Source organism: Carettochelys insculpta, chromosome 8 (assembly GCF_033958435.1).
Source record: "Carettochelys insculpta isolate YL-2023 chromosome 8, ASM3395843v1, whole genome shotgun sequence".
Classification (NCBI taxonomy): domain Eukaryota; kingdom Metazoa; phylum Chordata; order Testudines; family Carettochelyidae; genus Carettochelys; species Carettochelys insculpta.
The window spans coordinates 3976693-4000815 of NC_134144.1; the positions used below are offsets into that span (position 1 = coordinate 3976693).

At 44.7% G+C, this 24123-nt stretch overlaps 1 protein-coding gene across 3 annotated transcripts in view; it reads right to left on the reverse strand.

Moving 5' to 3' along the window:
• Positions 1–1519: 1519 nt before the first annotated feature.
• The window catches only part of ASB18 (ankyrin repeat and SOCS box containing 18), a 41265-nt gene continuing 18661 nt past the window's right edge, over positions 1520–24123 (reverse strand). For all 3 annotated transcript variants that reach the window (XM_075001440.1, XM_075001441.1, XM_075001439.1), the window contains 3 exons: positions 11745–12249; positions 9147–9260; positions 1520–6034 (listed from right to left, as the gene is read on the reverse strand). In XM_075001440.1, the coding sequence (XP_074857541.1) occupies positions 5849–6034; positions 9147–9260; positions 11745–12249 (805 nt within the window). In that variant the 3' untranslated portion in view covers positions 1520–5848. The remainder of the gene's footprint in view (positions 6035–9146; positions 9261–11744; positions 12250–24123) is intronic.

A 24123-nucleotide genomic window follows, 5' to 3' on the forward strand; every position in this document is an offset into this window, starting at 1 on the left:
AAACCTTAGATGCTGCTCTTAGTGAAAAAGATTTAAAAAAAAAAATCAGAGGATGGCCAAAACATGAATAATCTTGGTTTATGTTCTTAAATTAATTCATTCAGATGATTTGGCAACACAAATGTGGAAATGTATTTCAGGAAATTTTTGGAACGTAGCAGAAGTAAAAATACTGTAAGAAAAGTAAAGCAGATGCTAATAATACTGTGGTCTGCAATTTTTTCTTTCTCTACATCTAGATATACCTATAAAAACATACGCATACACATTCACTTCTGGATGAAATAAAGTGGAAGAATCTGCTGGTTTAAAATCCCGAATAAAAATCTAAAATATTCCCAGGTCAGAGGGGCACTGTCTCATTAAAACCACCATGGTCCTGAAACTGCAATGCAGACATTAAAGTGCAGTATTTTTCAATTAGAGCTGACGAATTCAATCAAAATTCCATAGATTAGGATGAAATGAGGCATGGGTCATTTACAGGGGAATTTAATTGCAGAGCCATTAGACAAATAGTATATTTGCCATTCTCACATTATCCATCATTTTAGACATCAATAGAAGGAACAGCATCTTTACTAATACTGCAGCACTTCACAATCTCTGCCTGTAAACACTCCCTTTTCCCCATAGCTCCTGATTATATCTGATTTCATTTAAAGCCATGGGGGATTATAAATGTTCATGCAATCAGGTTCATTAGGACTCTGAAATCTCATTTCTGATTTGTATTGCTTTGTGGATCACATGCCTCAGTGCAGCTTGTGTTAAGCCTCTGCTTTGAAAATCAGATGCTATTTCCTTACAATGCCCAGTTTTGGGGTCGGGAGGGGATGAAAAGCGACGGGCGGGTGGGAGTGGAGTTGTTAGCCCTTTACCCACTCAGCCCCAGATAATCTGGTGAGTCGTCACAATATATTTTTCTCCCCAGTGAGGGACCTGATCCCAAACTCCTGGACTCAGAGGGGGTTTTGCTATTGCCTTCCCTGGCAGCTGGATCGGGCCCCTGCTCAGCAGCGACATCCCTGAAGGCTAACAATAGCTTAAGTAAAGTAAACTTCTCTCTCTCACACACGCACACCCACGGGTGGAGGGGAACCTTGCATTTCCGTGCCTTCGGAAACTGCATTACAGCACAGAGGTCCCGCCTGGGACAAGGCGAGTTTTGTTGTTGTGTCAATAAGGTCAGCTGGGTGATTGCTATGTCTAGAGCCAGTCGCTGGGAATATGCCAGACTTTGATCCTAGCAGGTTAAAAACCCGAGTTACTCACTGTTCGTCCTAAATATGCTGGGTTAGAAGTGAAGAAGCTGACCCCACCGTTAGGCTCCTATGTCACTGAATAGCTCTTATTTAAAAGATATTGTTCGTTTCCTGGAAGCATCTAACTATTGACATTTACTTTGTGTGACAACCTTTAACACTCCCTTAACACTGCTGTTTATTCAGTCCAAAGTGGTATATTGTTAGAAGCCAGCTCACCAACACTCAGTGCAGGGTATTTTCGTAGTTTTATTGTTGCCAGGGACAAACTGGGTAAATATCTCATGCAAAGAGAAAGAGATACTTGCTAAAATCATCCATAATAGCAGGGTAATATTAACTGCATTTCATAAAGCACACGCACATCAGATAAAAGATAAAAAAAAAAAAAGCCTTCCACAACACAAAAATCCACCACCAGAAAAACCCTCATTTTACCCAAATCCATTGTGTGCTCATTGCTGTTAGCTGCCTCAGTAATTTAATTGGAATGAAACGTGAAAAATGTGTCATTTTTGAAGAATTTATGCATCACTTCCTAGAAATCTCATTGTGTTAACTAGCAGCCTACTGTGTTCTGTTTAGCAGTCATAATCGCATTTTTATGTGTCTCTGTATTATAAGTTAATGTGACCTCCTGTCTTTAGCTGATGAAAAAAATGATCCCTTCCCGTAACATCTGCATCAAAACCAGGGTCTGGCAGGAAAATACTGAGATGTGCATTCAAAATGTTCCTCAGAAACTTGCTAACTTTGCTCAGAGATGGGGCACAAAATACGTACAGAAAACTGCCTACCACATGAATAATTATCCAGAGAGTTAAAAACCACTGCATTTAGCATAGGCAGCAGCAGATACTGCATTTTCAATCATGTTTATTGCTTACAAATTACTTTACAAAAGAAATCGACTCCTTTTTTTTATTGGCGTGCTTAAGCAAAGACTGTTAGTATTGCAGTAGTACTGAAATGCCAGTTTGTCAAAGATGACTCCTGAAAAATGGATGTACTCACACCCCAGGGTTAAGTGTATAATACTACTAAAGAACTCTGTGAATACATGGTGGGGAATGATGCTGTCATTATAGGATCATGATAAAAAGAGGCAGCTTAGCCCTGCATTTATGTACCAGCCCCATAACCTATAAAATGTTCACGATTAATTCAGAGAAGGCATCAACACAATCCAATAATCAATATTTTAATTAATGAATTTCTCTTTTTTGGGGGGCTGGGAACAGTATTATATTATAGTATAGTTAAGCAAGACTGCTATCCATAGACGCTGGAAACAGAGGCGCAAGGGTGCTGTAGCACCCGCCTCACACAAAATTCTTTGTTATATACAGCATTTACAGTTTGCTTCAATGGGTCTCAGCACCCCTCACTATAAAATTGTTCCAACACCCCCTGCTGCTTTTTGCTCCCACAGAAAACAATTCACTCCCCAGACTCAACTACTCAATTCCTGTGATAAGTAGGTAACTGCCACTAGTGAGGCTAATGGTATGACTGTTGTGCACATGGTGCCACCTGGAGGATGTAGGGAAGATGCCTTTTAAACAATACAGCAATTTACTATTTCACTTGGCTTAGAAAGCTGAACTATGCAATTCTGTAAGTCTCCTTCTCTTAGCTATTTTGCGGTGGTTGATGATGCGTGCAGCTCTGAAGCTGACACAGGTTTCCTGTTCTATATCTGGATTGGCAATGATGACACAGGAAGAAATATTTAAAGAGACTGAGGTGGGAACCTATTAACTGCTGCTCAATCAGGACAGAACTTTCATAGTATTATAGGATCATAGAGCGCTAGAACTGGAAGGGATCTTGAGAGGACATCAAGTCCAGTCCCCTGCCCTCACAACACCATCTAGGTCATTCTTGATAGATGTCTATCTAACCTGCTTTTAAATATCTCCAAGAATGGAGTTTCCACAACCTCCCTTCCAGTGCTTAACCACCCAGACAGCTAGGAAGTTTTTCCTAATGTCCAACCTAAACCTCCCCTGCTACAATTTAAGCCCATTGCTTCTTGTCCTATCCTAAAAGGTTATGGAGGATAATTTTTCTCACTCCTCCTTGTAACAACCTTTTAGGTACTTGAAAGCAGTAAGATGGGAAGGCTTGAAATATATTAGAATAAGTTAGGCTATGTCTACACAGCAAAGTTAATTTGGAATAATGGCCACTATTTCAAAATAACTTTATGAGCATCTATACAAATTATTTTGAAAAAGGGTACGGCTCATTTCTAACTTGGTAAACTTCATTCTAAGAGGAATAGTGAGTGCCTATTCCGAAATAGATATTTCAGAATAGGGGCTGTGTAGACAGGGAAGAGGCATTATTTCAAAATAAGCTATCCAAGAGCTCCAATCTGAAATAGCTCTATTGCAAGTGGATGCTCTTTTTTGAAATAGCTGGATGCTATTTCAATATGCATTTTATGTGCAGCAGCATTATTTCAAAATAAGCTATTTCAGAATAGCTCTTCCAATCGGCCATGCACATCTCCTTTTAACCTTGCTAAGCACAAGTTAAGAAGGCCATGTTTCTTATATATGAAGGCCAGTTTACTGTCTAATTTTAAGGTCTGTTGGCTTACACATTGTGCTGCCAATTTACTACTGTGTTCCATGCTTTCATTCTGAAATATGTTTTCAATGCTACACTTAAATCTGTCCTCTTGTATTGAGTACGCCCCTCTGAGAAGCTGCCATGCTAATACATGTGACACATAAAAGTGCCAATAGAGTATGTGAATGCTGCAGTGAAAATGTTTCTTTGTATAGGCAACTGTGCAAATCAACTATGGAAAATGAGACAGGGATGAAGACTAGACCTATCTGCATTGGCTTGGCTGCAGTGGAACCAAACTTTGACATCCCTTACATCCAGCCACCAGATAAACACAGCCCAAAACAAAACAAACAGCCCCCCAAACAAAACAACCCCCGACCCATATAATCAGCCTTTAAAGAAGGTTAATGAAATCTTACAAAGTGAAAACAAATATTTTCCACCAGACAGAATTTTTACCTTTAATAAGATGCCAGAGGCTCTGTAAAATCCACCAAAGAGTTCAGTATTGCTATAGATTTTGTCCACACTTACTGGCACCGTCGAGCTCCTTCAGTTCTGCAAATAGCATCACTGAAATTGGCATACTCACTGCAGTGTCTTGTATGTGATAAGGTCAAGAGGGGCTGCTCTCCCGTTGACACCAGCTACTAATATTATTTTAAACCTTTGAAAGGTTCCCAAACTCTTCCCCTTAATTTTCATATAAACTCTCCCCAGCTGTTCTGTGTTAGAATATAACAAGGGTGATTTCAGGAGCCCCAGTAGGTGACTATTTTCAGTGCACTATGCCACATACTCAGAGCAGAGCTACTCAAAACCCAAGAGCTCCTTAGAACATCTTTGGAGATGCTGTGAACTGCCAGTGGTAGGATGGAACCACCTTAATTTATGAATCAAAGAGAAACTTTCAGTGTGTAAAGTAGCCAGCTTTCAGCCAGCAGCCTGGTCATTGAAGGACAGTTAAAATAGTAATGGGTAACAGGAATTGTCTCTGTTTAGGCTTGGAAGAATTAGATTTTTATTGGCAAGTGCCAGTAAATGTTGATTTCACCATATTCCCACAAACTGATGAAAAAATATTTCCATTGCTAAGCAAAATTTAGAGAGAAGCAAAAGAGGACAAATATTGCTCGAGGACTTCTTAGAGTCAAAAATCCAGTGACTTAGAGTTTTGATTTAGGCTTGTTACAAATAGATTAGTGAAAAAATAGTTTAAAAAAACCCAGGGATGAGTTTCTGATTTATGTATTTGTCTATTTCAACAGGTGACGTTGACAATTTGTACTCTAGTTTGGCTTTAGCTCTTTGAATCTGAAAAGCCACTGTTATCAACTAATTGTCTGCCCTCTCATAATTTCCTGCCAGTTTGAAAATTTGAATAGATGGAAAAACTGCTTAAAGTACATAACCTGGTTAGCCATGAAAATTTACATAGACCAAAAATCTAAAAAAGGTGCTTAAAATAAGTATGGATATTCGTCAAAATTATAAATAAATAACTGAAAATCTAATTCTGCCAAGCCTTTCTTTCTATATTATAGATTATCCTTACCAATTCAAATATTGTCAGAGGTTACAGCAGTGCCTCTATCAAGGACCAAATTTAGCTCTCTTTACTCATGGGAGTAATCCTACTGAAATAATTAAGATTGCACATGGGTTAGAGTCTGCTGTTGCTTACGCATGTTCAGTATTATGCATATGTGTCGTCTCATTGACTTCAATTAAGTTTTTATAACATGTACTACTCATGTCTGTAATACGCTTATAATAGCTGTTACTCATTTGTTAACCCTATAGAGAAGTGCAGCATTAATATATAATGCAATTAAAAAATTCTATACAACTTTTCAACTGAAAGCAAATTTTTAAATTGCAGGGTTAAGTCCCTGAAAAACAATTATTTATAAGAGACATGCCAGATTCTTAATTTTAAAAGCACAGACAAAAGCTACTGTAATATCCTGCTTGGGCTCAGTTAGCGAAAGCACAGCACTTCAAAGCAGTATTCCTTCAGGTTCCAACAGCAAGTAGTTTTTTAGAGGTTTGGGAACAGGTAATAAGGGGATAAGGCAGTGGCATTTGCTGCCAAACTTTTTCCGAATGGCACAACGGCACAAATGTTGCAGACACCGAGGGGTGCATGACAGCATGAAAAAGGATTCATAAAAGGGCAGGTGCATCTGTAAAGCAAAAGAGAGAAAACCTTGAATTCAGGTTTTGGAGAAGCTAGAGGAAACAGGGACTTTTTCAATGGAAAATCAATTACACAATTAGATTAAAGAAGGTAACATCATTACCAAAGCTAATTCACACGCTAAGAAGTCTAGGTGCTGGCAGAACTTTTTGAAATGAAATGCAACTAAAAAAGTAACTCCCATCGGGGGGACAACACACAACGTTTTGGCAGGTATCACACCTCCCTGTGGAAAACAGTTTTATTTTTTGTGATGTTAAAATATACTTGACAGCAGAATTCCTCAGAAACCCTTAGCCTGGTAACTCCAAGCATAGGAGACATGGAATTTTGGAGATGGCTGCTTAATTGACTACATAAGGCACAGAGAACAGCCCTTATATGATGTGACAGTTTTCTTTGTACTTCCAAGGATGGCTGCAGTAGATCTACTACAGGGTTCAAAGGACGTAGCAGTGATCATGACTGTGTTGTAATGCCCATGGCTGCTGTCTGTCAGCTGTAAACATACCAGGGTCAGATTTTAGCTGGGCTGAGGCCTGGCCTCTCTGTCTAACACTTGGCTGTGCACCCAGAAAAGGAAAGGTGGAGATTTTAAATGTTGTAGCTTTGGGTCTTCCAAGGAGTTTGGTGCCCAGACCCCACTGACTTTATAGGGCAAATCTGGGGTTTTTCCAGGGGATGACAAAGGCAAGGACTGTGCTTTGTAAACCCTGGCTAGGTTGGTTCTTATGACCCAAGGGCACGAAAAACATTGGCCTGAACTTGAGTGGAAGGGAGCAACAGACATAGGGGTGATGTTCTGCATCCATTCAAACCGCTTCACGAATATACCAACTGACAGATGATTGAGCTCCGCTGTGGTTACAGGAACAGAGCGAAGTGATCAAACGCTGCCATAAAGGGGCAGCTGATGATTGCCCGAGTATGGGACATTATGCCAGCCCTACTGGGGCTCTCTAGGAGTAGGGAGAGTTTCCAGGTAATGCTCCCTCTAATTTTTTTCTATCCGAGTGTGGAATAAAGTTTGTTATGTGCACTGAGACGTGTGGATGTACACCATTAGTGGATGCATCTGCTGCTGGCAGTGGGAGCAGTGGGTGCTCTGCCAATCAGCTGGGCTGCCCAAGCACTCAGCTTACAGGGAACACTGTTCTGGGCAGTAGCAAGCGTGATGAGGACCAGAGAGAGAGGAGCCAGCATGCAGCATGCTTCATTGAGCTCTGGCCGAATGGGCAGTCCCTAGGGAACCATTCTGGGCCTCGCTGTGGCTTCCTGGCACTGGGCAGGGTGGAAAGGTGGCTTCAGACTCCTCTGACCTGCCTTCCCTGGCCTGTGCCAAGGGTGAACTCTGAATAGGTGAGACTTGACTCACAGTTGCAGGGAGTGGGGGTAAGAGTGCATCTCAGGGTAAAGGGGAGGTTTGAGTCTAGCATGGGGAGGCATATTTGGGTAAGCTGTAATCTAGCTAGCATGGCACAACAGGCACGTACAGCCCACCCTCTTGCATTTGCACTGCTGTTTTTATCCTAGCTAGCTAGATCAAATCTGGCTGTGCCTAGTTAAGCGACAACATCATTTTAGACTGCAGTGTAAACCTTCCCTGCGGAGACAGAGCAGGAGGGAGGGTGACCTTGTGGTTAAGGCTGCAGCTTGGAGACCAGGTTGTGTTCCCAGCTCTGCTGTGGACTTCTTGTGGGACTTGGGGTAATTCCTTAATATCTCCTTGGCTTAGACCCCACTCTGTCATGTGGCTGGTTGCTTTGTGTGCTGCTCAGATGCTGTAATAGCTACTGAGAAGGAGATATCATCCCACCGGTGCGTACCAGAGATTGCTTGTTCAAACTGTCTAGAGCTAGAACAGAAAAAAGAACTAGACAAAGGCACGGAGGTTGGGTCCATCAATGGCTATTAGCTACGATGGGTAGGAATGGTGTCCCTAGCCTCTGTGTATCAGGTGCTGGGAACGGGTGACAGGAGAGAGATCGCTTGATGGTTACCTGTTCTGTGCACTCCCTCTGGGGCACCTGGCATTGGCTTCTGTCAGCAGACAGGATACTGGGCTAGAAGGGACCTTTGGTCTAACCCAGTATGGCCGTTGTTATTTGGGGATCATGAGTTTCTTATGTCAATGCAGTAAAAGTGCAACAGGCACCTCACAGTCTAACACTGCTTTTGCAGTCTTTGTTCTTCAGGACTTCCTCTGTCCAGGATTCTCTCCCAAGGCAGGGACATAGCCTCATTTTCAGAACCAGCTAGTCGCCTGAGTCCTAAGTAAGGGCCAAATCCAGATACCATGCTGCCTTCAGCTTGGACTGGATATAGAGCTAATCTAGAATGCTCAGGCTGTATTTCCTTTTACTGATTCTCTCAGCCACTCATTGCCCCACCAGCATTTTTTGTACTTTCCAACACTAAAGGAAGGAAAGAAAATGAAAGCTAGTCTGCCCCTTTCTTTTATCACTAACATGTACCGTTGTAAAACGGTGTTTGCATGACAGTCAATGTGGAGAACACTGGAAAGAACATTCAAAACCCATGTCCAGTTGGCCCTTTTGAGTCTAACTTTATAGGGCTGGATTTGTGTTGATTGTCGCGCTACTGGTGTAAATCAGGTGTAACACCTTTTCAGTTGATGGTGTTAATCCAAGGTAAAACTGTAGTGATCCAAATGAGGTCTGTTATATGTACACTAAGATGCGAGAGTAAAGCAATCTTTCTAAGGTTAATTTTAACACATTTTAATAGTCATTTTGAATCTCCCCCTTTTTCATTTGCACCATCAGTTGGAAACCGTAGTTGCCTTTGATGTCATTTGGCTGTTTTCATTTTGAGGAGCAAGATCCTAAGCTATTGTGTGCAAATGGGCTGCTATTTTTCCTTCCCTTACGCCTATTCTGGCTGTTTACAGATGTTCAGGGTAGATGTAAGTGTCAGCCATTCTGGTTGTTAGAGTGGTGCAGGAAGGAACTTCCATTGCTCAAAGTCTCATCGTGGTGCAGCCCAGGCACTTTGAGATATCAGCCTGTGTCTTGCAAGGCAAAACTTCTGTGCCACTGGCTTTACACAGGGAAGAAACCAGCCCTCAGCTTTCCTACCTGAAATGTCTCCTCTGGAATAGCCTCCTGCCACTGCTCAGAGATGGGGGCTTGAGAGTAGGAATTGAAGAGGATTTCAATGATCTCAGGCACAGATGCACAAGACCTCAGGACCTAGAAGAACGAGCACAGAGATAATGATGTGAGATTCCAGTGGGAATTCTGTGCACTCCTCAGAGCTGAGATTCTTCAAAGCCCAAACTTGGGTGACTGGAGGTTTCCTTTTTCATCACGTCACCAGGTGAAAGGATCAGAGGTCCTACAAATAACAGCCCCATGCTGTAAGCCACTTAACCAAGGCAGTACTAGGGATTGGGGCCAAACAATATTAAAGGAATTCTGCTCTGTAGCAAGTCCTTCATATGCAAAAACCATTGGAGGTCTTGCTGTTATTATGATGCTCTTTTCGTTGGATGCACTGATTGCTTTTTGTTTACACACTCTGCTGTACATGAGAAGCCAGGGTGATGTTTTCTTTATGGTTTGAGGTACAAATCAATGAAATGCAAAATAACAAGACTACCTTCAGTGACAAAAATGCCGAGCTGACATGCCAGGGCTCTGTGGTAGAGAGACATACAGACAGGACAGTCTCTGTTAGTGTTACCCTCCAAACCAAAGCTAGTTTCAGCCTCTCCTACCACTTTCCTCCTTACCCTCCTAGCACTTCATATACGTCCTCATGAGACATTTAATTTCCATTTTAATGTTCATTACTCGAGGCAGCAAAGTTGCAGTGAAAGATTCCAGCCGCTCAAGTCAGACTGAATTTGAGCCCTTTCACAGGACATCACAAAGTCATCCCTTTACAAAGCAAAGCACTCTGGGTAACATTTTAAGATGTGTCCAAATGGCCTAAGAATCTAAGGCCAATGGAACATTCTCAGTGGGCTAGAAACCTCTGTGAGCTCTGCAGTAAGTTTCCAAAATGTCTTTAACATACCTGGAGGAAAGCCTCATGCAAGTTAGGAAAAGTTACCTTGTGTCTGCAAGGAGCCTGCACATGCCCAGCATTGCTCGTTAACATGTGATTTAAAGCCAACACTAACCTTTTATGCAAAATGTTGTGTGACTTTAAAGGCCTGATCCTGAGAGGTGCTTAGCACCTCACAAGGTTAGGCCACAAATGAGAAGACAAAAAATACTTGGCATGTGAGTCACCCCTGTGTGACTTGGGGCTGAACTGGCACATAATAAAACTTCATTGTACATAGTGTTCCTTAGTGTAACTTCACTGACTTCAGTGACATTACCTCTTGGAGGAACATCACAGGTTTTCCTATAGTTGTTAAAATAGACCAGCCTAATCTTGCCTTCTTCCCAAACACAGACCTATTTGTTTATGTGAAAGGATGCAATGGCCTTTTATGTCGCCAGTGGAGCTAATTTGCTGCCTCCCAGGGTTCAGGTCCTAGCTGCAGGTCACCTGGTCCTTAGAACAAAGGCCAACAAGCAGCTAAGTGGGGACAGAGCTCTTGCAAGGAGTAGGCAGACACCTGCACAAGGCCCCCAGGTCTGATGAATTTGCTCCTTGGCTCTGAGTTTGCTCCTGCATGGTGGTGGTCTGCCAGTGCTTAGAGCCTGCTCTGTTGCCTCTGCTTTAGACACAGGTGAGCACAGAGAGGCCTGTGTGCACAAAGCAGAGTTCAGAACACAGGAGCCTTCTCAGGCCAGGCTACTATCTAGTGTGACTCGGTATTCTTCACTGGAATTACTCAGAGGAAGTATTTTGGCCTCAACATGTAGGTCAGTTGAATACATATTGGCAGTTTATTTCACGTTTGTATCCTGCTGTGGGTGCCATAGTGAAATTATGAGCCTCTTAGGAAAAGAATGCAAACCTACTGCAAGAAGTGTTCCTAGCTCTCAATGGAAGCTGACACTCTGAGGGTCTTCATGCCTAGTTTCAAAAGTGACTTACCTCTCCTTGCAAAGCCATGAAGCTCAGGTTGCTAAGTCCATTTTGCAAAGCTCCTTGGCCTTGCAGGGAGGTGTAGGTTCCTAAGTCACTTCTGAAAATGGGATGTCAGAGCCTACGTCATTTAGGGGATTATTGAAAATGTTACCCACTGACATTACCCGCTATGTGAGTGGAGAGCTGTTAGCTTTTTGGTCTAGTTCCTGTATTTAATTGTTGCTCATTCAGTCAGAAGACAGTTGAATACCGACAGCACCCTTTTGAAGTAGGCTTTGCCCACCCTTCTTTAAAAGAAACAAGTGAGTGAATTTAGTGTTGTGTTTTGCCTTATAGGGTTAATTCCTCTGCTTAATTATAGCAGCTGTCACCCTCCCACCATGACCAAAAAGGCCCTTGTAAGGGGGTGAAAAGAGCAGGTCGGTCTCTCTGGACATGGCCAAAAAGAGGCCAGGGCCGTGAGGTGAACTTCTATCTGGTGGGAACTTGCCTGAAATCCTTTTCACTTAGGCCACTGCGCAGCCCTGGAATGCCACCTGCTCTCAGCAATAACTGGCCTGGATTGGAAAGAACCACCAACTGGCCAACTTTCCCATAGCCCTTCACTGTTCCCTTTGGGAAAGCTTCTCCAGGCTGTCAGCTGGCTAATTGAATGTGCCGGTAGCCTGCTTATGAGACAGTACCTTCCCAAAGGCCATTGGCCAGATTTTTTGGGAGCCATGATTTAGCAACGTCTGCACTGTGAGATGTGGCCTCAGCTGCTGCTTGAAGGCTGCGGTCTGTAGGATACAGGACATTGGGGAGGCTCCGTTGTAATCGATGGCATTGACATCTGCTTTATTCTGCAGCAAAAACTGGACCAAGCTGTGACTGGCATTCTTGCAGGCCTTGTGGAGTGGACTCTTTTCCTCTTCATCGGTGGTGTTGACATCTGCTCCGTACATCACCAGCAACTGGCACACCCGCAAGTAGCTTTCTTGTGTCGCTTGTTCTTTTGCCTGTCCACAAGACACACTGAGTGCCGTTTCTTTCTGGCTGTTCTTCCTATCCACGCTAGCACCGTACCTCAAGTACAGGAGAGCGTGATCGTAGAGCCCATGCTTAGCTGCTATGTGAAGCGGTGTCTCCTGTCTCTCTTCGCTTGGCAGATCAACCATCGCTCCATACTTTACCAGGAGTTTGGCACATCTGTAAGGAAGTGACACGTCCATTTACTGAATGAGAAATGGGCAGTGACTTGTCTGACTTGGATATTGGGTTACTACAGGTTGAACCTCTCTCATCCGGCATGCTTGGGAACTGAACAAGAGAATTTGCCGGACCATGGAGGTCAATGTAATCAAGCGAGTTGCCAACACTGCCACGGTTTATTGGGCTCTTAGGAGACATTTAGGTGTAAATTACAGCTAAATAGCAGCACAGAACACTGAACGCCAAGACTGGTGGTTGGAAACAAACTTTATGGGGCTGCGGGAAATTTGTCCGCATCCATAATAAGTGGTCATCTGGCTAACTGAAATCGTGCCAAATTACAGAGCTTGCCGGATGAGAGAGTTGTGGATTAGGGAGGTTCAACCTGTATTGGGCTGTCTTTGTCACATTCTATTTGCAAGACCACAAAGACTATCCCTAACTCTAGAGAGAGCCGATCTACGAGTCTGTAAGCTCTTGTATGACCTCCAAAGATTGTGGATGGAATTTGTGCTCCATATTCGCTTAAGTACTGCTAGAATGATGGAACACAAGACAGAAGGCATGGAAACAATGTGCTTAAGGCTGAAGTGTCTCACCATGGTGGGGTGCCAACTGGTGTTCCCTGTAAGCTGAGCACTGGGGTCGCCGCCCTGGAGGGATTCAAATGCTGCCCAGCTGATGAGCAGAGCACCCATGGCTGCCCACCGCCGGCGGCGTGTGCTTCCATGGGCAGAGCACATCTGCATGTACCCTGGGGCACGTGAGAAAATGTTTTCTGCCGGCGGATGGAAAACATGGGTGGAAAGTTGATGCCAATGCTCAGTCCAAACTAGCGTGCAGTCGTTGTTTAAAAATGACCAGCAAGGTACCGTGAATGGCGTTTTCTTTCAGAGCAACGCACAGAACAATCCGCAGCATCTGCCTGAGATGGTTGCGGCGTAGCTCCCAGCCCCTTTGAAATGCAGCGGTCGTGTTGCTGCTCTGCTCTGTGTGGCTCTGAGGCAGAAGGAGGGGCCCACCGCCATTATCTCAGTGGTGCAAAGGGCTGTCTGCCCGAAGCCATACCCCTTCCACCTTTGGCCCTGCCTCTTCTGGGGGGGGGCATAGAACCAGCCCCCCGCAACCTTGCCCTGGGGCCTGCGATGGCTGTTGATGCCACTGCATGCTGGGTAACCAGAAGGGGAAAAATGGGGTGTGCTTTCTTAGGAAACAGTCTTAACTCGCTATGTCAGGCCAGTGCAGAAGAAGGGAGTCTTGTGGCAGGTTCTGGAGGAAGCTGGCAAGCTGCAGCTGTGTGGACATCCTGTGTCTTGAGGGTGGTGTGAAGGAGCTGAAGAGGAAACTGCAAAAGAGGAATGAGCAGGCGTCCTGGGCTGTGCCACGAGAGGGAGCCCGAGACAGAGAGGTACGTAGGGCCTGGAAAGGGATGAGAAGGTTAAACTTACTGTGGTGAGGGAAAGACGGAGAATGGAGGCATTGAAAGGGTGCAGGCACTGCGGTCAAATCAGTGGGTGAGACACCTGTGTTTTGAAAGGGGCGGTGGTCAGGATCGCCGTTGTGGGACCATCCCACCCAGGGGAGGGAGCTGCCAGGTGTGCCTGCTCACAATACACCCCCACGGTGATGTGCCAGGAGTGATCCTGGAGCCGGCAGGCAGCATGCCATTGACTTTGAGGCACGCACACCTGGATCTGAGGTGGAACGTCCTCTGGCTGTGAGTCATCAGGCCTGATAAGTCTCCTCAGGAGACTCCCATTCCAGCCCCCTCTGCCAGGCTTTTCAGGTGACCTCTCGGGAGCCTGAAATGAGTCTAGACTGCACCCTGGCAGGGATGGCTTGCTTGCTTCCCTTTCCCTTATCTACCCTCGGTACTTACATGACATCCATCACCTCAGCGTCTAAAGCGTATACCCTCCCCACAGCTCTGATCCCATAGGGAGCCTCTCCTTGCTGCAGTTCCCCCAGTAAAACATTGAACCTGGATCTGCCTGGCAGAGCGACACAGCAGCTGCAGTGGCTCTGCAGAGCCAGCTGGTCAGCCGGGGGAGCAGCGGGCAGCAGTGCGGAGAAGGGAGCAGGCAGGAAGCTTGCCGTCCAACTGGGGAGGGAGCAGGACTCTGGCTTCCTCTCCCCAGAGAACACTCCACTGGGAGAAGGGAGGGATGTGAGTCTCTGGCCCTGCCAGAGCTGAAGGGAAAAGGTCTCATTGCTCCAGGCAAGACAGGAAAATCAGGGTAAGAGAGGGAAGGTGACGATGGAGGAGGAAGCAGGAGCAGGAGGATGAGGGGGATAAAGAAGATTGTGGAAGTGAGCTCATGCGTATGCACTGATATGCATATTGAGGAATTACTGTTTTCATAAGCCTCCAGGTCTACAAATCTTATTAATGCCAGAGCAAGGTGAGTGCAGCCCATGCCCTGCAAACCAGGCTGCTCCTTGCTGTTCACCAGGGCCTTTTTTTGTTAAAAAAAAGAGGAGCCAGTATTCATCCAGCTCCCCGCCCCTCCCCTACAGCCAATCCCATGGCTGGGGCTGCCCAGGCGCCAGTACTCAGTACCTGCAAGCACCAGCACAAAAAAGCACTGCCATTAGCTCATCTACCAGCTGTGGGGATTGCAGACCCACTCCCAAGTGCTTTCCAGGCACAGGGGAGAAAGATGGTTTTTCTTTGGCTTAGGTCAAAGAGCCTTCTATCCCCAGTGGTTGAGGCTGACTCAGGCTGACTGCTGCAAGTGCCGACACAGGGTTAAGGTCATGGTCCTTGTTGACATGAAGAAAAAAGGAAGGGCAGTGGTTGGCACTTTGCAATTGCGTTTAAGTGTCTGTTTAACTTGCCCGGGCCTGGAAGGAGCCTGGCTGCCTCAATGTAGCCTGCTGCCGTGTCTTCTCCCTATGGATGGAGCACCACATGCCATCAAACTACAGTGCTTCAGCCAGTCCTTCCCTTCACATGTGGGATGAGCTCTGGGCCCTACATAGTAGGTGCTCCTGGAGACCCAGCATCCACTGGTATCGGCAAGGTTAAGAGGTGGTTGGATGTGCCAGCAAGCTTTTGACAAAATCAGTGTTGCTCTGGAGACACTAAACCATTGCAAGGACACAGGGAACAACCAGCCCATTGATGCAATCAGTGTGTCTGCAGTTGTTTCATCTCTTGGTGTAGATAACATCCCTGGAGTGTTATGCAGACTGCTCATGTAACCCAGCTCTTGTCTGACATGCATGCCTTAGGGCAAGGGTCTGCGTGTAGGCAGTAGGTGGGAGGCAGCCTGGAAAGGCAAAGCTCTTTAGTCAGATGTCAGCTGTAGTGAAGCAGGCAATGAGTCTGAGTTGAAAACACCAAACCCGCTGTCTGGGGCTGGCTGGTGGTCAAGGCTTTTCACGCTAGTATTGACCCGGAATAAGTAAAAGGGGGGAAGAAAGCTAAAGCTCCCTAATGCATTATCTTGGGCTGTTCTGAGACACACGGGGAGTGCTGTACAAGAACAGGTTTGGCATTAAAACGCTTTCTCCACTCATTTCTGAGTCCACCATTTAAGTGATCGAAACAAGGACTTAAAAAAGGCAGGGAGTGAACAGAACAGGTAGTCAAGTGACCTTCCCACTGTTGCCCCTCCCAACTTCTGAGAGAGGTGAGGGACATTGTTTCTGCCCATGTTGGCTAATAGCCATCGGCGGAGCTATCCTCCATGTATTTATCTAGTTCTTTTTTGAACTCTGTTGAAGACCTGGTCTTCACAATGCCCTCTGACAAGGAGTTCCGCAGGTTGACTGTGCATTGCATTAAGAAATACTTCCTTTGGCTGGTTTTAAACCTGCTACCTATTTGTTTCATTTGGTGACCACTAATTCTTGTGTTATGGGAACAAGTAAATAATGTATCCTTATTTACTTTCTCAACACCAGTCACGATTTTGTAGACCCCTATCATATCCCTCCTTAGTCTCCTCTTTTCTAAGGGTTCATCTACATTACTCAGCAGATAGAACTGGGTCCATCTTCTGGGGTTCGGTTTCTCATGCTGAGTGGAGACGTGCAAAATCGAGCTATCAGGAGTCGACGGTCAACTACTGTACTTCTTAATCTCACGAGGAGTAAGGGAGGTTGGCGGTAGAGTGTATCCCATTAACCATCCTCAGTGAGGATGGCCAGGTAAGTTGAGCATAGATACATCAATTCCAGCTAAGCAGTTGCCATAGCTGGAACTGCGTACCTGTGATCCACTTTAAGGTCTATTGTACACTTGACCTAAGCAGAAAAGTCCCACTCATGGCTTCTCCTAGTTTCAGAAACTAGTTGGGTGCTGATACATATTCCCTGGCTCTCCAAATGTAGCTTAGCATTGCTCACACTAGAATGACCTGCTTCTAAATTGTTGCAAGGGAAAGACACTATATCATAATAGCCTTGCATCATGGAGATCATGGCCTTGGCCAAACTTGTCCATTTCTCCTTATTCAGACAGAAATCCCACTAGTGTTTCTGGAAGTTTTGCCTGAGTAAGGACTGCAGGATTTTACCCCTTGTGCATGCTGCAAGGGAACACTTTTTGCCCTGGTTTAAACCCACTGAAAGGGATGTATGTTGTAAGCAATGTACAGAATTGCTTGCCACCCAACTTGGGGACCCATCCCATGCAGCAGCACCTGCGAATTCAAGGGTTTGTGTTTAAACAAACACCCTCTTGTCATCTGGGCAATTTGCAAAACAATGATCCAAGAACAGGGGGAGGCTATCATGAACCATTGGCCATTAAAATGCCCCCACCCCTGCCTGCTACGATATTCTATTTACAGCCCAGAATTCCTTCTGACAAACAGAAGGGGGTTAAAGATAAACAGTCCACAGCAATGGCTTTTGAGTGCAAGTAAGTGAATGTGATAAGCCAGTCAAGATGAATCAAAATTACTGCTACTTTTTCTGCTAGAAGTTGACGTAACCATTGTAATGGTGACATGGTGGCAAAAACCAATGTCAAATTCTTCAGTACGTGCAAAGGGCAGCTGGTGCCAATGCCACTACAACTAACCCTGCTGCGATTAGGGTTTCTGTTAGGTAAAAAGGGGAGGGTAGCAGGGAGAAGGGCAGACTTATAGGCAATAAGGCAAGATCTTGAAAATAGTCTGGGATGTAGGTTTCATAATAGAGACAGATGGGCCCATTCTGGTGTCCTCCTGCGTTGCCTGCTTCTCACGTCTTTGGTCGTCTGGAGAAACTTACACTCCTTTGTTGCTTGGCCAGTGAACACCCATCTAAACTTTCTTCTTATATGCACTGTGCACCTACTATTTTGCTCAAGTACATTTCTGCAGTGTTCAGTGATGTTCAGTGGTGGTACTTAACTGAAATAAACCTTGCTCTCGTCTCTCATTTTTCTTTCACTCAAGGGTTTACATTGTCATGGAAAGTAGATGTAAGGGCTCAATCCTCAACTTGTGTAAATTGACAAAGCACCATTTGGCCCTTGAAAGTGACCTGCCAAAGACAAATGAAACTCAAACTAACCTCAGCACTGTAGCCTTGGTTTAGGCAAGCCCTTATGCATATGTGTAACCCACTGTTTGGTGCAGATTATAACCATGTAACTTGTTTTCAGAGGATGCATGTCTGCTACAGGCCATGGGCAGTGTTCCTGCTAATTTTTTTTCCATCCATAGGTGGAATAAGTTTTATCATGTGCACCAAGGCATAGGCCCATGTGCACCACCAATAGAAATACATGCTGCTGGCTGTGGGTGCTCAGCTAATCAGCTGAGTGGCACCTGAATCTCTACTGGGTGGTTGCTTCTCCACTCAGCTTACAGGGAACACTGGCTATAGAGACTCACATATTTAATTTCAGAGATCCCTGCTCCAGTCTCCATTGTTAGTCATGATGGCCTGTATCACAGAGCCGGGGCTCACGTGGAATTCAGCCGGGGCCTGGTGGTGAGTGGCTTCCCTCCTGGGGAAGCATGTAACCTACTGGTTAATTTGTTGTGCCCCGGACTCTGGGCCTGATCCACAGAGCATACAGAGCAGCTGAAGCTCTCAGCTTGTGGCCTTTTCACTCAAGGGTAGGGATGTGTGCTTTCAGCTCTGGGGGGTTCCACGTTCAGTTCCTCTGGCTGGTTAAGACAGGGATGTTTCTGTGTGCCTTAAATGCCTTCTTGGGTTGTGGGTGATGAATTCAGTTTTTCTGCTGACTCTCCGAGGGGGACATTCAGGACTTAAATAAGTGTCATGTCAACTAGCCTCTAAAATAACTGTTCTGCATAGGCCTCCCAGAGTCAGGGGGCCGGCTCTGTTGCTCGGTGATGCTGGAGAATGTGTTGTGCTGGGGCTGAAGAACTAGCTAAAAATTCTGGGCATGGAGCCACCTCCCAAGGACTTAGGTAAATCATGTTGCCTCCCCTACATAACATGCAAGTAGATTTGAAAACAAATGCAAAGGTCTGAGGAGATAGTAGAGCAAATGGTGCAACCATTGAGTAAACACCACAATGCACTGTGGAGGTTGGCCGATCAGATTTATGTCCACTGACTCAGGCAAGAGATGCATTTCTGCGTGGCCCTGTCACCTCTTGGAGCTCCTGCTGGTATTGTTCAAAAAAGGAAACCTAGTCCTGGGTACAATGGTGATCGGAGGTGACCGATTGTTGTATGAGTTTATCCATTGCAAGGCTAGAAGGCACCACTTCGGTCATCATCTGCCTTTTGGTGTAACATAGGCCAGAAAACACCCCCAAAATAATTCCAAGAGCCGTCTTGGTTTAAAATTTGGCAGTGATGGAGAACCCACCCTGACCAAATAGGTGGTCAGTTTCATAGCCACGGCTTATTTTTATTGTCCAAATAGCTCGGTAGCCATAACCTTAGGAGCTACAGGCCATCGACGGGGGTGGGAGCAAAGGGCTCAGTTGTCCCTGGCTCCGGCACTTCAAAGGGACCTGGAGCTCTGGCCACCACTACTTTGGCAGTGGCTGGAGCTCCAGGCTCCTTTGAAATGCCACAACAGAGCTTGTGTGCCTCTCTGCGCAGCTCTGGAAGAATGCCTGGAGGTGCAGTGCCACGAAACGAGTGGCACAAAGGGCTCTTTGCCATTGGACCTGCCCCTTCCGCCTTTTGCCGTGCCCCTTCCGGGGGTGTAGAGCTGGACCGCCCTCCCACCTTGACCCAGGGCTCGTGGTGTTTGTCGGGTCTGCTGAGAGGCTATGCACATTGCCCGCTCTAATAATTAAAAACATAATGATGTAGTGACCCTATTGGTTGGCTTACTGCTATTCTGGTATTTTTGAGTTGCTGCGACATCCCAGAATGATATATTCTGGGACATTTACAGTGAACACACAAACAGCTGGCTGACTGAACAAACCTGTGGGGAATAATGGAGAAAAGTTTGTTTATACGTATGTGAAATATCTCCCTGCAGCCTGGTCAGTGGCAGAAGCAAACACGATTAATTTCTCCTTTACAGGTCACTCTTAAAATCCATCTGCTCCTACTGCTAGCACATAAAGAAGTGCTTAATGTTACTCCAGCACACTCTTGCTATAACAGCCATCATAATCACAAACCTTTGGCTAGAATGAACCCGGTCTCTAGATCTCAACTTACTGTAATTTATGTAAAACAAAAGAGCAGTTATGGAGCACTTTAAAGACTAAACATAATGGCTACGTCTACACGTGCCCCAAACTTCGAAATGGCCATGCAAATGGCCATTTCGAAGTTTACTAATGAAGCGCTGAAATGCATATTCAGCGCTTCATCAGCATGCGGGCGGCAGCGGCGCTTCGAAATTGATGAGTCTTGCCGCCGCGCGGCGCGTCCAGACGGGGCTCCTTTTCGAAAGGACGCCACCGTCTTCGAAGTCCCCTTATTCCCATGAGCTCACGGAAGTAAGGGGACTTCGAAGTAGGTGGCGTGCTTTCGAAAAGTAGCCCCGTCTGGACGCGCCGCACGGCGGCAAGGCTCGTCAATTTCGAAGCGCCGCTGCCACCCGCATGCTGATGAAGCGCTGAATATGCATTTCAGCGCTTCATTAGTAAACTTCGAAATGGCCATTTGCATGGCCATTTCGAAGTTTGGGGCACGTGTAGACACAGCCAATGTGTTAGGTGATGAGCTTTCATGGGCAGACCACTTCTTCAGATCAGGAGATAGTGCTGTACTGGAAATACATGTGGGTCTGCCCCATGAAAGCTCATCAGCTAATAAATTATTTTGTTAGTCTTTAAAGTGCTACATGACTGCTTTTTTAATTTTTACTTTGTGAAGATACAGACTAACATGGCTACCTCTTTGTAATTTATATTAAAGAAAGAACGCTGCACATGTGTAAGGTGAAGATTTTCTCACTGATATTTTTCATAAAAGTCGCAGACAGGTTGTGGGCAGTGAAAAAAAGTTTATGGAAGCCTGCCATCTGTCTGTGGAGAGTGTGGAAGCTGACACTTAAGTCTTGCCACTGAACTGTTAGTTTCTGCCTTCCCATGGACAGATCCCAGACTTCTGTGACATTTTGTTTATTACTCATGACCAGTCCATGACTTCTACTTAAAAAAAGACAGAAAATCTTAACCTTATAACAATTAATTAATATAGCTAATGATTTTAACCAAGGTAACTTCATTAACCTACTCCAGTAGTTTATTGTTCATTTTGATTGTTCTTTTACCATAATGCACCTCTGGTTATAATGAAAAATGGCTTGGATCCTGATGGGTTCATTACATCCAGGTTGTACTATCCTTGTATCATGGTAGAGGACCCAACCCAAATCAAGGCCCCTTAGTGGTAAACACTGAGGATAGGAAGAGTTAGACAGTCTGGGCTTAGGAGTTAACAATCTAAAAAGGCAAGACAAAGGCAGTGTTAATGTGTACCCATTTCACACATAAATTAAATGACTTGCCTGCAGTGAATTAGAGGGTTTGTAGCACAGTCAGGAATGGCGGGCCGAAGTCTTGGACCAGCACCTGGATCACAAGACCATTCCTCCCATTAAAGCAAGTAGGCCTGTTCACTCACTTTAAGCTTAGCAAGCTGGTCAGGACATGAGCCTTCATGGCATCAGTCTCTTGCCACGGAAATGTGTGGTGTTTGGCTCATGTTACAGCTTGGTGACAGGTCCTGTATGCCATCAGGGAACATTTCCTTACTGTCAGGGTGTCTAATTACTGGAATAAATTGGGTAGGGAGGTTGTGGAATCTCCATCATTGGAGATATATAAGAACAGGTTGGATAAATATCTAACAAGGATGGTCTAGATGGTGCTTGCTCCTGCCATGAGGGCAGCGGACTGGACTTGATGACTTCTCAAGGTCCCTGCCAGTTTTAGTGTTCTGTGGTTCTATGATTCTCCTCTTTGACATTTAAGTTATTGGTGCAGGTTGAAGTTGATGGCCTGACATGGGCAGGGGATCAGAGCAGATTGTCTGGTAGTCCCTTCTGGCCTCAACACTATGACTCTCATGACCTTGCTGTGCTTTTGACCCACTTGATTACACACTCCTTGGCTTCTTGTGCTCTTTTGGCTTTTGTGACTCCTTTCTCTACTGATATTTTGGAGCATAAGCTTTCGTGGACAAAGACCCGCTTCATCAGATGCATCTGATGAAGTGGGTCTTTGCCCACAAAAGCTTATGCTCCAAAATATCTGTTAGTCTATAAGGTGCCACAGGACTTCTTGTTGTTCTCGAAGATAAACACTAACACGGCCACCTCTCTGATACTTCCTGTCCTGGTTCTCCTTGTCACTCCTTTAGTAACTAATTTGGCAATTAAGGTGAGAGAGACATAAGATGGCGGGAAGAAGAGCCAGTCAACATTTTTTGGTTGAAAATATCTTCCACTTTAAAAATAAGATTTAAATCAAAAGGAAGATTTTTGTGGGAAAATGATATTGATGCAATGTATGAAGTGCTGTTGTGGCCATGCTGGTCTCCCGATATTAGAAGGACGAGGTGTGAGTAATATCTTCAATTGGACCAATTCCTGAAGTCAACTGATGAAAGAGCTGACGGGTCAGCTCAAAATCTTGTCTTTCTCACCAACAGAAGTTAGTCCAATAACAGTTATTGTGTAATCTTCCTTGTCTCTCTTATTGGATTCAAGGAGAATTTTCATTTTGTTTCTTTTTGAATATTTTGCTTAGGTTTTTAAAAATCAAAACATATTTGAAATTTAGCATACCCAAGTTTTCTTTCCCTCAACACACTCTTTCTCTCCTTTGCCCCTTTTGGTCAAACTAACTTTTTACAACTTCTCCAACTTTGGAAAAGTCAGAGATGGAAAAGGCTGGGAAAGAAACTCAAAGAAAAAGTGGAAAAGCTCTGTGACATCATTTGTTCTGTGGCAAAAAAGCAAAGGCAAACACATCAAAAACTAGTTATTTGAAAACATAAATAAAAATTCAAAAGTTTTCCAAAAATATGTATCAGAAAATCAAAAATCTGAATGACACATTTTTTGTCTATAATTCTGTTTCAGGGGAAAATGGATTTTTGACCAGCTTCATTTGGTAAGAGTAAAATTTTTCCCCTCCTGCTCCTATTGAACCCATTGTAATCCTGTTCCATGTTAGATAACATATTTTCTATATATTAGAGCTCAGCATTCTATTTTTCCAGTGGTTACTGTCATATCTTGCCTTTAAAGAAAAGTTATGTAAATAAAATCAGCCAAAAGTAGCTGCAAGCCAGTCCAGCTAACTAATGTAATACATATGGAGACATCTAGGATGGAAGATGAGGGTAAACGTTCCAAGATCTCTGGCAGAGATGAGGCTTTTCTGCATCTCGCTGGTGGACACCTGCCCATATTAATGCTGCAGTTCAGTGGTTTGCTGAACCCGCTTCTGCAGAGCATCATTGTTAGGGTGCAATAGGGTGGTCTGAGGCATCGCCACAGCAGAATCTCTCTTCTCCTGTCCATGTGGAAAGCAGGAGATGTGGGAATGGAGGGCCCTAGCCTCATTACCTCCAGCCCATTGCTAATGGTCATGCTAATGCATGGAAAACAATGGGTTTTGCCGTTTCACTCAAAGGTCTCCCCGTCTCTGTCTGAAGCAGAGAGAAATTTCCCCCAGGTCCCAATAGTTCAGCACCAGCCTTCTTACATGCACCTGACTCTTTTCAGGCTTCCGTTTTTATTGTCTCTTGGCACCACTGACAAAGTTGAGAAGCAAAGGCTTTTGCTCCCCTTCAATTTTAGTCTCTTTCAAAGAGAAAAAGGAAAAATCAACTCAATTCTCTTCTTTTTAATCATCCCACCTTTAGCAAAAGAGGGGGGAAAAAAAGACCGAGTGCAGTAAATTTACAGACTCGGCTTACCCCGCCATGTTAATTATCTCTCCTGCAAAAAGGAGGTCAAGGAAAGGAACTCTCTGCTAAATAGGGCGAAGTTGGCATGCATGGCTCCTAACGCGAAGAAGGTAAGAGTGAACTTTACTGGAACTTTTTTTTTTTTAAATCTCTTCAAAAAGCTCCTAGATTAAAGCTCTGATATCCTTTTTTTTGTCAAATTCTCATGGATTCTGAAGCTCAAATGGCTGGAAGGAAGCCCAGATAATTTTTTTTTATCCCAGTCACTCAGAGGCTCAAAGGTTTTAAGTCCTGCCCCCATGGTGAATTGCCGACTATATGGGAATACAGAAGAACCCGACACATAGGTGTCCTGGCCATTGTTATCAAGAGGGAGAAAAATAAAATAGCTCGGTATGTAGGTCAATGACCTGCTCTTTGCTGGCAGTAAAAAATTAAGGATGACCTAAAATCTACTCCTCAAAATCAGGGAAAGTAGTCTCTCTTAATCAGACACAAATGTTTATGTTAGCAGAAGCTTGACCTCTTCAGGGGCTAACTTTAGCAAAAGTCTTTGCAATT